We start from the raw sequence: 14,325 nt of genomic DNA, 5'->3' as shown, positions 1-14,325 counted from the left end.
TCGTACTCTTTTGTTTGAGAGTGAGTGTTACGCTTGGTGTTGCTAATATGTGGATTTCTTTGAGGGGGGTGGTATGTGTGTGAACGTGCATGCATCTGTCAAAAAAGATTTCAGTTTTCAGCAGATTGCTTCATCCAGATTCCTTTTCTGCCTGTTTACTAGACTGCCAGTTCAGATGCTTTTAAGGGATACTCTGAGGGGCAAAACATTTGTTGTTGCTTGTATGAAACTATGTTATATTTTTAGTCCCATAGTCACCCCATTAGATGTACTTGTCTTTTCCTTTTATGCTTTATTCATATTTTTATCTCTGTTCCTTTCTTTGTCCTAGTATTCTTCTTAATTTATTTTATTGATGCTTTTTTAATGGTTTATAATTTTCATAGTGCCCATCTGAAAAAATACCTATTAGCTGCTGCTTAATTATTTTTTCTTCTTTCTAGACAATGAACACTGCTTCATTTGTTATCTTGGTTCTTTTACAGCCCAGAAGTACCCAATGGTCCATTTATTGCAAAAAGGTGATAACTCATTTAACCAAGAACTACTGAAAAGCATGGTAAAAAGTATTAAGATGAACGACGTTTATGGACCAATGAGTCAGATTTTGGAGATACTGAACAAATGGCCTCATCTTAAACGACAACGGTAAGAACCATTCTTTTAAGTCAGGCAACGTTTTAAAATGAGCATGAGGTCCCTCAAAACGAATTAATAATTCTTTGCTTAGTAATTTATTGTCAAAACTGGTTTCATGTCTCTTTTAGCATTAACATGACTTCTAATGAACATATTTTCCCCTAATATTTGGAACCTAACACTTTATTCTCTCCCCCCCCCTTTTTTTTCAGGAGTTTATATAGAGAAATATTATTTCTCTCACTTGTGGCATTAGGAAGAGACAACATTGACATAGGTATAATTCATTATAATAATACTATTTTGTACTTATTTAGCACTGTCTTTTTCAATACAAGTTGTTATCAAGAAAAAGAATGATTATCATCCTATTTCATTGTGCCAACTTAAAAATAAACAATAAATGTAAATTGTTTTATCGGAATATATTTCTCCAAAGCCTTATCCCTTCAATATTATTTCATGTAATAAGAATACATTGGTGAGAATACTGGTAAATTTAAATTATATATTTTAAGTATATTTTTCATTAGTCCCCAAACTTTTCTTAGTTTGCTCACCTTCTTCTTCTTTAAGTTTTCCCCTTCTAAGCCTCAGGAAGAATGCAAAAATAGCCATTGTTAGCTACAAAGAGTACTATTTGGGACCATCCCATTTAAATCAATGTGGATGGTCAGAAAGCATTCTAAGGCTAAGGGTGTGGCACATCTGATAACCACGGTTATATTTACTGATATAGGACTAATTGAAACTGAAACTTTCCCCTTCCCTGAGCCTTATTTTCCTCCTCTGTTTTTGGGGTTGGACTAGATGACCTCTAAGGTCCCTTTTAATCTTTAATTCTGTAAGAAAATGATAAATAGATGTAACTGATTGGACCATCTTGATTTGGTGGTCTAAGACTTATCCATCAATAAATAAAATAATATAGCATAGAATATGCTTCTATAATGTGATCACCTCCTTGGTTAAAGGATCCTATCAAAAGAGTAGCTATCAGTTCAGTGTTGGCCTGACAGGCCATTTTGAGTGATATTTGACAGTACTAATCAATAGTTTTATTAATGTACTATGGATAATGGCATATGACAGGCACCCATAGCATCTGTGCATTGCTTCACCAGGCCAGGGTGGGACATGGGGAGTAGAAGGAAAGCTGAGAATGTTCCCCCATGGCATTTTGTCCCTAGAACTGTAAGGAGAAGGAAGTCAGTCAGGGTGGCTTGTTTTGCTATGGTAACCTCTAATACATATGCCATTAAGACTTTTGGTACAATGAAAACATTTGCAAAGTTGGGCAGCAAGATACATAGGTGTGGGAGCAGGCATCTTAGAGAAGAGAATTAGAAAAGAGGCCAAATTTAAACAAGAAGTTTAAAAGAAATACAGGCAGGGTATTTTGGTTTAAGAGGAAAAAAACATACTGTCAAAATAGAAAAAGGAAGGAGGAAACTTTCTTTCATGCCTGTGTGCCATCTGAGGGCTAGTATTTATAGTTAATCACAAGTCTAACATGAATCAGCACTTAGTGCCTTTGTCAGAGAGAAAAAAACTGATATTAACACAAGGTTGCATAAACTGAAGAAGAGGATATAATCCTCTAAATGACCATCTATCTTTACTTAGGAGTCATTCAAATATAGAGGCCTGCAACTTCAGTAAGATTAGAAAATTCAGGGGTCTAGAAAGCAAGTAAGATTTTTATAATTTTAATTAATGAGAATCCAACTTTTCTCTTTTCTATCTCTTCCCCACCGTTAAAAAAGAAATAAACAAAAGCCTTCTCACAAACATGCATATTGAAGCAAAACAAATATTAGCCTTGTCCAAAAAAAATATGTCTCAATCTGCACCCACTTATCTCCCTGTCAAGCAGAGGGTAGCATGTTTCATCATGAGCCATCTAGAATTATGGCTGGTCATTGTATTGATCGACGTTCTTAAATCTTTCAAAGAAGGCAGTAGAATTTTAATTAACCTTTACAGAAGCTAACTTGGAGTTGGTTTATCTATAGTTTTAGGGTATTATAGAAGATTGCCCAGTTAGTTTTCAGTAACTTTATTTGGAAAGAATTTTCCATTTCTAAGGGTTGCGAAACATTGGAATATGTTACAAATGGTATATTTTGAGATAGTTTAAGTTTAGAAGATGAATAAAATTGCCTCTAGATATTCTTTCCGAGCTTTTGATTTTGTGTTCCTGAAGTAATATTGTTACTGATTCTATATACCCCTATAAATGCAGATTTCTTTTTCTGTGTGGATATTTACAGATGCATTTGACAGAGAATACAAGATGGCATATGATCGCCTTACACCTAATCAAATCAAGAGTACCCACAACTGTGATAGACCGCCAAGCACAGGAGTGATGGAATGTCGAAAAATATTTGGCGAACCTTATCTTTAAAATAAATTTATGTGTATATAGTTACATAAATATGTGTGTATGTACATATATACACACACTATATATGTTTTGTACAGTCTGTGTACAAATTACCACTTCAGCCTCTAAGAAAATTTCTATCTTCATTTTTTTGAAAATGCATTTGCAGCTGAGTCCGAAAGCCCTGATAAAACTATATATGTTTTAGGTAAAGAATAGTAACAAGTGGGCTGAACCCTGCTTTGCTTCCTGGTCCTTTTGCCGTTTCCCTCCATAAAGAGGTTCATGGTGGGGAAAAACCATAATTAAAAGTAATTGTCTTAAAAGAAGACAGTCTCTTGGGAAACAGTGAGAAAAATCATGTGTTAATACTAATAAGTAACATAAAATCAAAGGATCTGCTGTTTACATAGATTATTCAGATGTTATAAAGAACACAAAGTTGTATTATACATGTTTTAAATTGTTTATAGTAAGTTGATATTTTTTTAATTTTTTTAAAATTACTATAGCAAACTTAAAATGAATTTAAACTTTAAATGAGCAGTTTAGTGCTCTTCCTTCTAAGGCTGCTGCTATTTGAAACCAATAGTCCAACCTGTTTTCAATTGGGAGAGAGGAGTGTAAGAAGGAGGGGAGGACAAACAATGGTCAATAAATGCCAACCCGAGCTCCAGTGTTGTCCTGGGTTCAGTTTGCATTTGCATGTTGGGAAGCCATAAGTTTGAAAGTATGTACATATGTGTAAGTTGTAGAGTGATAGACCCCGTATGCTGCCAGGATTGGCACACTGACAATCTTGAGAGTAGTAGAAGTCCCAAGTATAATTCTCCAGTACCTTCTAAACTCAGGCCCAGCATACAGTGAAGAACCCAGCACTTTGTTGTTGTTGCTAATGGCACTTATATACAGTACATTGGGGGGGAAACTTGCAAAATTAAACATAAATTTTATAAATATACATAATGGTGTGCATTCCAAGTAGGTTGACACTACTTCAAAAGTTTTATTCTAATATTAATATGCAAGATAGCGATTATGGCAGATATACTCCAATTTTAATATATGAGATTGGGTATGTCATCTTTGCTATATGGTAGTTATAGGGAACATAATCAGAGTGCTCCATTTAGAATTATATTTAAAATATATTTTTATTTTACATGGAGCAAAACATTAATTTTCTAGAGGGATAAATTACAGAACAGATCTCCCATATTAAAGTATGTAGCTTTTGAAATAAGCCATCAAGATCTATAAATTATGGAAACTAGACAATGAGCTGAATGTTCAAGCATTATTACTGGGTATTCAGAGATACTTGAAATTGATTTCGTTTCATTTTGTTTTGTTTTAAACACTTAGTTGTGCTACTCTATTCAGTGTTCTTCAAGTTATTACTTCCAAGGGGGAAAAGTATCCCGTTACCATTAGTTACTTTAATGATTTTCATTGTTTGATTGTGTGCATGTGTTGTCATTAACAAAGGAAGATTGCCCAGGTAATGTGCTGAAATGGACCAAGGAAATGATCCCAAATTGCATGTGTATGTGAGAAGCAATTCGTAGAAGAGGAGAAGACGTGCCCTCACGGAATGTAACTGGAATGTCCCGTCATTTGTTCTCTAAATCAGTTCAACTACCAATGGGCCTCACTGTTAAGTGAAGCCACTAGTGAGTACTCCCAACTTAAAGGATTTTACTGTTTTCCACTTGGGGACATGATGGCATGAAACATATGTAATGCTCCTAAGTCAGGCCTGTGTTGACACTAGCTTACTTCAATGATGCCACGCTCTGCCTGCTTCTTTTTTCACCACCACAATTTCTATTCCCAACTAATTGTAAGTTTCTCATACTTGGTATTCTAATTCTCTAATCCACTAATAAATTTGAAAATTTTTTTCAGTAAGCGTCTTAAGAGACAATGTATTGGACAGCGGTGAGATTGAACATTAATTTAGCCCAAGTCACTTTTGTAATGAGGTACTTATGTATTGAGTTTTTTTCTCCTGCAAAAGCCTTTCTCATGGCTGTTTACTTTTTTTCTTAGCTACTAATGTATTTTACATTCTTATATAAATTTAAATGTCCTATTATTACAGTCCAGATGCATTTGGGAAGTGGTTGTTTAAGTTATCTTGTTGTCTGGGTTCTGTTCCCAGTATTTGGGTCAGTTTTTTAAAAATAATTCTACATAAATATTTTTCCAGAATTTTACCTTTTGCAGATAGAGAGCAATGGAAAATTAAGTCAGGAGAACTATAAGGAAAGCACCCTTTTTTGCCACAGGTACTGTGCTTGATCTATGTGATCATATAGACTGATGTGGATAGTTGAAGTTCCTTTCCCATTTGGTACACTCTCTCATTTCAGAATGCTTGGTTTGGTTTAGACTTTGAAATTGTTGAAATTAAGTAAAAACCATACTGCTTGCTGATGTAAAGTATATGCTACTTCCACTATGTTCTGAAAATTACCTCTCCATTACTACTTGTTAGTGATTTTTGAATGTCATGTTATATTTCAGTTATCCTCCTTTTCTTTCTCAACTGCAGAATTGTGTAGATCTACTTATTTTCTGATTTCTTTAGTTGCAGTCTAAAAAAATGATCACTGAAAATGTCAGTATCCTGTATCAAGTAGCTAATAATACTTTTTTCCAAAGTGTTTTGATAATCACTATGAAATCTGAGAATAATGAGAACATGCTACATTCTTCCTTTTACAAAAATTACCTTGTACTTCTGTGATCCCATTTAAGGAAATACCTATTTGTCTTTTCACTCACAACACTGCATGAAGCTTCATTTTTATTTTTGCACCACTATTTACTTGGGTGCTTCCGTCCAGTTCATTTATCTCAAGCCAGGAAGGGAAAGAGTCTTCTTTGGAGTGGTTCAATGATATTTATGCTGGAAGTTAAGGTAGACTTTGTCCATTCCTATTTACACACATTTCTAGCCTTTGTTTCCCAGACTTTTATTTTCCTACTTAGCAGCTGCCCTTCAGTAATAATCTTAGCATTCTCAGCACAATGTCCTCTGACTATTTGGTAATACCCACCTTCTTTGCCCACAAAGCAAATATGTCCCTAGGTTAATCTTGTTGAAAGCGTTGAGTAGAAATTTTATGGAGACCATATCACAGAGCCATTCCTATAGTTTGAATCAATAAATATTTCCAAATTTCTGCTTGATGGTAAAAATGCTACCATGTGCTTTTCAACACTTGTAACAAAAATGTATAACCCTATAAAGCAAGTAAATTTTTTAGCTTGAAGTACATTTTTTCCTATATACCTGCAATGTCTTGAATAGTCTAAATGAGAATTTTACATTTTCAGTACATTACAGGTCAGAACAATGACACCAAGGAAATGCAACCATAGGTAGGATGAATATATAAGTAAGCAAAAATTATCCCAGAATTCATCACCATCTAAGTAATTTCCAAATGCATTAGTTACAAATCTCTAAGCTGAATGATTCCTTAAAATTCTCCATGTCATATTGATGCTGGCAATAATTTGTCCCTAAAAAAGAAATGGATCACTTTTGCATATCAAATCTTTATTATATGGTACATGTTGATTTATTAGATTAACATTTCTTGTTGTTACCTTTGGGATTTTTAAATGATACTTTGTTACCTCCAAAACTGCACTTTTTAATGAGTGGTTGTAGATTTGTAAATATGTAACACTGAAACTTTATTTACCAAAAAGAACATCAGGAAGGTCATTGTTTTGTTTTGTAATTCATTTAAAATATATCTGATCAATGTTCATGATAAACATTTTTCTCTCATCTATAGAAAAATGGAAATTCTGTTCAGTTTTACAATGTAAAATAAAAAAAAGATTTAGCTAAAATATCAGTATAGCTATTCTTTTCTATTTTAAGCATCTTTCAGAAGTTTCACTCTTTCTCCATGGGGTTGAGAATCTTGGCTACACAAGACAGTAGCTAAGCATTAAGAGCAAAGTTATTTGATGCTAAGAAAATTACTAGTCACTTTTTAAATGTCAGCTTTAAAAGCATAACTTTTACTTATTTTATGATTTTCCTCACAGCTGACAGCAAGTTCTGTGCTTTTTTGTAAGATTTTTGAAGTTTAATTGGGCGAGGGGGTAATCAGAAGCAAACACTTTCAAGGTGGGGGACAGGGTCAAAAGAGAAAATAGAATAAACGGGAGGGAGGGAGGATGAAGGGACATATAATCAGTTTTTCACAACATGACTATTATGGAAGTGTTTTGGAGGACTACACATGAATAACCTGTTTTGAGCTGCTTGCCTTCTCAATGAGAGTGGGTGAAGAGGGAGGAAGGGAGAGAATTTGGACCCCAAAGTTTTAAAAACAAATGTTAAAAATTGTTTTTACATGCAACTGGGAAATAAGATATACAGGCAGTGGGGTATAGAAATCTATCCTGCCCTATAGGAAAAATAGAAGGGGAAGGGGAAGGGGATAAGAGAAGCGGGGGAGGGTGATAGAAGGGAGGGCATATTGGGGGAGGGGATATTCAGAATGCACACTGAGTTGGGGTAGGGGAGGGGAGAGATGAGGAGAAAATTTGGAAGTCAAAATCTTGTGGAAGTTGTGGAATGTTGAAAACTAAAAATAAATTTTTAAAAAAAGTTTTTAAAGATGTTTAAAGTTTATAGGTGAACATTTTTAATGTTATGCAATATAGCAAATAGAAATTGGTATTTTATTGCTTCCTTCTCTCTTTCGGTTTGTTAATTTATCTTCCATCAGTTTTTCAGTTAATGAAGATGATCTTCCTAATTTAGTGTAATATACTTTGGCCATGAAATCACTGCTTCTCAATTTAAAATTGTGTGGATTTTAATAGGATTTTAAGAACTCTTTAATTTTATTGACTACACAACTTCTACCCCCTCTTGTTCTTTTCTGTGTCATATAGTATGGGACTGACCAGAACTGGTCATCTCTTTTCTGAGGGAACAAAGAATAATGTTAAGAAAGCCAATCATTTGGCCAAAGGAAACCTCATGAAAAAAATTGGTTTTAATCACTTAACGAAAAGATACAGCACTTTCTAATTGCAAAATTCTTCACTATCTTATATCACATCCTTGAGGGATTTTCTGCTCTCTGGGTGAAAAATAAGTGGCCTGCCAGAGGCTAGTTATGAGAAAGCTATGAGCAATCATGTCCTAAAGCTAGAGGGTGAGTTGAGCAGCTCACTGAACTGGAAGGAGCTCCCTCCTTCCACCTTCTCCTTTTATTTTTCCTGTCAAAACATTCAAGGCAAGGTGAATTGCCTAGATTTGTGACTTCTTCAATATTCAGATGTAAGAACTGATATTACAGAAATTACATTGTGAGCATAATTACATAGCTTTAATGAGCTTCTGTTGCATATTCTGATGAACTTGGAGATGAGGACATATGGTATTTGGTGAAATGATTCACATTCAGATCTACAGTTCCTTGACTTTTTTAATTGCATAGTAGAATCCTCGGTGGAGGTGACCATTATGTGACCTACAGATCTTAGAAGATACAGAAAGTTATTGCCTCATTATATCAAAATGTGAAGTATCATTGAAAGAAACTGCACTTGTATTTTATTAGAGAAACCATATGGATGGTTTCTCTAAGGCTTATAATAAGTAATTCTTCATTTGTTTCAAAGCATTATATTTCTGGTGTCCTTCAGTGGAATGGAAGAGCATTTATTTGGCATTTACTCTGCGCCAACACTGCTAAGCTCTGGGGGCACGGAAAAACGAAACAGTTCCTGTTCTCAAAGAGCTCACATTCTGATTGAGAGAGCCAGCACATAAAAGATCATTTGCTTAAAATGGATGGAAAGGCCTATTGATCCTTAGGGTCCAACACCAAAACCAATATCAAAGACCAGAGGTCCTCAAGGTGCAATTGGGAAGGAAAGATCCTTCTGGGATCTGGAGGTTTGATTGAGGCTTTAAGAGAAAGGGTCCCTTGGAGTTGCAGTCTTTCTTGTGGATTCCACTCTCTGGTTCTGGAGCAGTTGGGAGATGCAGGAGTTTCCCTTCTTATGTTGTCATTCACTATTTAACTGTAATCAACAGTCACTCTCAGCTGCTTTTGTCTTCAATTTTGATCATAACAGTGACACTACTCAAGAGGGCTGTGCCTTTCCTGATGTACCTCATCAATAGTTTAAGTCTAATAAAAGCAGCAAGTAATAATATAAAAACTTAGCAACAAATTCCACAGAGGAGGTTTAAACTAAGAATCTCTGTATAGTCCTTTGCAACAGCATTTCCAGGCCTTTTGAGAAAACACCTCCTTTATGTTTTTCAGAATATGAAACAATAGAACCATAAGAATGGTACTTTCAGGGCAGCTAGGTAGCACAGTTGAGAGAGGACCAGCCTTGGAGTCAGGAGGACCTGAGTTCAAATCCTCACACATAACACTCACTAGGTGTGTGACTCTGGGCAAGTCACTTAACCCCAATCGCCTCACAAAAAAAAAAAGTGGTACTTTCTTGACCATATCAGAGCTCATATAGCCAAATAAATACCACCCCCATCAAACTAATAACCTTGTGAGGTTATATGTTATATATTCTAAGGATGCTGCCCAAAGCACTTTGAAAGACTCCTGTTTTTCCTTTCAGAGCCAGTTTACAAGCCAAAAAGCCATCTCAGTTCTTCATAGTCACACCTTGAATGTTTTTGTTTCTTTATTTTGTTCTTTAAAAACTAAAAAACAATGTTCCAAATTTGATTGCCCAAAGTGGTTCCAGTGATTGTTTCCAAAAATCAAATCCATCCCCAAAGGACAAAGATTTGCCACCACTCAGGATATTCAAAAGATGTGTTGGGGCTTTAGATGTTGCCAAAAGAAAAGTCCCGGAACTGTTTTCAGCAAATGGCAACAGTTAGAATAAGTGTATTGCTTCCCAAGGGACTACTTCAAAGAGAACATCACTCATTTGGATGCATAAATTCTATTACATTTGCTTTTAAAGTCATTGTCTTACTTTGTTTTCTTCCTCTCCAATATTTGCCTCACTCCCAGCACTCCTAATGTGAGAGAAAATCAGAACTTTTCATTAGTCCTGCTCCTTCCTCTTTTTTAAAGTGCTCATACTCTTAGGAGCTTAAACTTTTCCCCTTCTAAGCTAGAAATTATTGCTACATGTGGGGAACTCTACCTCACACACCTTCATTTTTAGAAAAAGACTGTCCAAATGCTCAAAGTCAGTATCATTTAAGATGAACTGATACTGGTGAACAGTGTTTGCTTCTCATAATGCTTCTTCCTACTAGTGACCTTTACCTAAATTCACAAAAAAATAATTTGACTATAAACTTGATGGGCACCTTATTCAAGAAAATGTGGTAAGAGGAGAAAGCAGAGCACAATATTTGCTCAGAGAAGGAGATATAGAAACCATGTCCACTGGCTTGACCAATCTGATTTATAGCCTAAAGAAGATTTGTGAAATTAGGAGGCTTCAGGGGTTCCTCAGATATGGCCAGGGAATAGTGTAATGGTGAAGGCTATCTTCAATAGCCCCTTTCACCTACCCCTCATTTAAAAAAATAGTTCTCTAGTTTCAATTACACCTGTATAGCATTAGTGTGTACACTACACTGGAGCATGAGGTCTGGGGGAGAGCCCTTCAGGGAAGAATATTCCGTCAACCAAGTATGAAACCAAGTCACCATCAGGCCTTTGGTTCCTGACATCGCTTACTGTCAAAACTCCCAGCCACCCTCTCAAGCAACAACGCCATGGGTGGAATTCATCCTTGGGGAAACACAGTGAGTCACAGAGGAACATCACATGTTCATTTGCTCTTCATTCAATGGCAGCCTCGAGACTGACTCAGACAGAGATGGGACAGGATATGATTCGATCTTCTAACATTACACTGACAATCAAGAATATGAAGTAAAGGAGAAACATGGTAAACCCTAGGATTTTGTTCATTCTCCATCTACAGGATGCTATTGAAGAGATCACAAACAGGAGCATGAGAAGGAGCAAAACAATTGCACAGAACAAGCCATTGCTGCTCACTGGAACAGGCCGTAACTCATTGAAGACAGAGAAGAGTAACCAAGGAACTGGCAAACTGAAAGACAAGAAGGGAGAAAAAAGGCTTTTGGATGAGTACATAGCGTGATGTTCCAGGAATGTTAACAGGACAAGACATTTTCTAGTGTATTTCTAATGCAATACCTTTCTGTTTTACAAATGAGGACACTGAGGCACAGGAAAGAGTAAAATTTCCCAGGTTCATGCGGAGCCAAACCTTGAACCCACATTTTTCTGTCCCTTAAGTTGCCCTTATATCACATTGACATTTCAAAGACAAATCAGATTGCCTGATGTAAGAATTTCGTTTACTCTGTACTTCTTAAAGGAAAGCTATGGCTCAGAATAAAAGATTTCATGGCACTCAACAATCTAGCCCCCTCTTTTTCCCTCCCAATCTACAAAGCCTGTTGGCAGACCTCAGTTATCCAAAGGCTAGTAAATGTGGCTTATTCAGATGATATGCTGCTATGTTCTGTACAGACCAGGAAAAAAGGGGGGACTGTATGTGTATGTGTGACTGTAGAAATGGTCTTATGATATGAAAATGCTGATTGTTCACTAGAGATGCAATCTGGTGCCTTGCAACTGGCAGTAATTCAAATACAGAAGAGAATTAAGAACTAAGATTGCATCAAGGGCTCTTCTGCTGAACCCAGGAATCAAAGAGCTGAGGGTTTGACCATGTTCAGTAATGGCATTTAATGGACTTCACTTTTCAATCCATCTGTAAATTCTAATCAATTCTATTTCAAGCAGCATTTTAGTTCTGCAATCTACTGTGTTCAAGAAAAACAAAGTAAAGTCACTTTATTACTTCATGTAACACAATAATGCAGATACTTCTTTTCAAAATGAACAAAGCCGAAAATAGAGGGCTGAATCCTATTGTGCCAGAGCCAAAATATATTTTTTTTATTCTGTCTTAATCTAACTTGAAAAATAATATTTCTACTTACCCAACAGTGATGTCAAATATGTTGCTGCCCACTGAGCTGGACACAGCCATGTCTCCTAGGCCTTTCCTTGCAACAATAACACTTGTAATGAGGTCAGGAATTGAGGTGCCTGCTGCTAGGATTGTCAAGCCCATAATCTCTTCAGAAATCCCAATTGTTTCACCAACCTCATGAAGAAAGAAGAATTGAAAACAAACGTGGCTACAGCTTGCTCAAGAAAGCTGGGCATCTTTAAAGCATTTATCATTGACATGCAGGCATGGTGGAGAACTGAAGATAAATAATATATGATCCATGCCTTCATGGAGCTTACAGCCTAAGGCAGAAGAGCATCCTAGCTCATTCCCTCAGCATCTATAAGGGATGGAGGTAGGGGCATGGGAGAAAGGAATGGCCACTTATTGTCTGTGAAATCACAGGACATCAGATAAGGATCCTTGTTTCTTTAGAATGGGCTCTCTAGGCTGCCACACCTGTGTCCCCACATCTCCACTGACTGCATCATCAAGGCAGCACAACCAATAACAGTTATTCTGTCTAGGATCATAGATGTAGATCTAGAAAGGGCGTTGGGGGCATTTACTCCAAGTCTTTCCTTTTACAGATGAAGAAACTGAGGCCAAGGAAGATTAGGTGACTTACCTAAAGTCACAAGGGAACTAAGTATTATGAGTGAGATTTGAGACTAGGTCCTCTAACATCAGAACCAGTGCTCTTCCCACTGTACCACAGCTACTGTGAAAGGGCCTTGTTCAGTCATTTCAGTCATATCTGACTCTTTGTGGCCCCATTTGGGGTTTTCTTGGCAAAGATACTGGCCATTTCCTTCACCAGCTCATTTTACAGATGAGGAAACTGAGGTAAGCAGGGTTAAGTGACTTGCCCATGGTCACACCATTAGTAAGTTTATGAGGCCAGATTTGAAACCAGGGAGATGTCTTCTTGACTCCAGGCCTCGTGCTCTATCCACTATGCCACCTAGCTGAAAGGGCCAGTCCTTCAAAAGTCTGTTTATTTCCTAGGGGAGAAAAATCAGTAGTTCTCATCTGTAAAGTATGATGTCAGTGGAGATAATTTTATTTTCAAGTCTTCAGAGAAAATAATGAGAATTTAGAAAATTCATTTGGGTACTTAAAACCACAACCGACGTGCCAGCATTGGCTATATGCAGGAAAAATTTGAACAGAAAAAAAATGTTGCTAGGGATTCTGTTTACTAACCTGGTGAGCCCACCACACCATGAGGTATGAGAACATGGCTATCCACAGGATGGAGCCCAGAAATGTGATCACAAAGAACTTCCTAGATTCCTGTTGGAAAGTTTTTAGAAAAATAAATGAAACAGCTTCACAAGAGTCTTGGAGGAAAGACTAAGCCATTTGGACCAAAAGTTACCAGAATTTGTGCCAGTACCTACTTGACAGGGGATGAAAGGGGTATTTTGCTAGGACTCAAATGATGTATGAATCAGAATCTTAGCACTGGAAGGAGCCCTGTAGGCCATCTGATCCAAACCTTGCCTGATTGAGAATCCCTTCCATAATATTCCCAGTGAATGATTGACTGGCCTTTGCTATTTTTAAGTTAATTACCAAACTTGGGAGGCCAAGAGTCTTAACAGCAAACAGCACCTACCAGCATAATCCAGTGATAGTTTTAAACAAGAACAAAAAACAAGTCAATAAAAACTAAAAAAAAAAATTGCTGAAATGATTTTTTTAAAGTGTAGGAAAAACATTCTTCAGTATTACAAGAAAAAAATGTACAATTGATTTTATAGCCCATAAAATGATGTCTCATATTGTATATTCAATATTGCTTTGAAAAAGTTCCAGTTATGAAATAATCATGAAAGGAAAGATCTATTGTGTTCATCCCCTACATTCTCAAACTCCCACCACCAATGCCAAGTAAGTACCCAAAGAGAGACATTGCAATGTGACTAAGACTGCCTCTTAGAATACTATGGCATGACAAATCTATTACTTTTAAAAGGAAGACCACAAACTGATATTCAAATAGATGCCCAAAAACTTAATCACAAAAGGACTTTGTAATTTTAAAAGAAAAAAGGAAAACATTTTAAGGCAATTTTTCTCCTCCTAAAAACTTTCAGTTGGTGTTTTGAAATATTCATAACCACACACATTAAATGTCTCAAATTTAATTTAACAGAACAAAATATAAAACTATGCTCTTACCCTCTCAAAAAAAAAAACCAACCTCTTCATGAAGAATCATGGCAAAAATGTCATTACTCCTTCTAAAC

General features: G+C 36.3%; 2 protein-coding genes across 2 annotated transcripts in view; one reads left to right on the top strand and one right to left on the bottom strand.

The window, feature by feature from the left end:
* DENND4A (DENN domain containing 4A) overlaps positions 1-6,901 on the top strand; it is a 165,188-nt gene extending 158,287 nt beyond the window's left edge. The window contains 3 exon segments of the mRNA XM_020983081.2: positions 486-648; positions 852-916; positions 2,913-6,901. Of these exon segments, the coding sequence (XP_020838740.1) occupies positions 486-648; positions 852-916; positions 2,913-3,049 (365 nt within the window). The 3' untranslated portion in view covers positions 3,050-6,901.
* A 2,811-nt stretch (positions 6,902-9,712) lies between these two features.
* SLC24A1 (solute carrier family 24 member 1) overlaps positions 9,713-14,325 on the bottom strand; it is a 41,571-nt gene continuing 36,958 nt past the window's right edge. The window contains 3 exon segments of the mRNA XM_078151626.1: positions 9,713-11,134; positions 12,057-12,223; positions 13,277-13,366. Of these exon segments, the coding sequence (XP_078007752.1) occupies positions 10,885-11,134; positions 12,057-12,223; positions 13,277-13,366 (507 nt within the window). The 3' untranslated portion in view covers positions 9,713-10,884.

Source organism: Phascolarctos cinereus, unplaced genomic scaffold (genome assembly GCF_003287225.1).
Source record: "Phascolarctos cinereus isolate Bilbo 61053 unplaced genomic scaffold, phaCin_HiC Scaffold_3;HRSCAF=262, whole genome shotgun sequence".
Classification (NCBI taxonomy): Eukaryota; Metazoa; Chordata; class Mammalia; order Diprotodontia; family Phascolarctidae; genus Phascolarctos; species Phascolarctos cinereus.
This window is presented reverse-complemented; position numbering and strand designations above follow the sequence as displayed.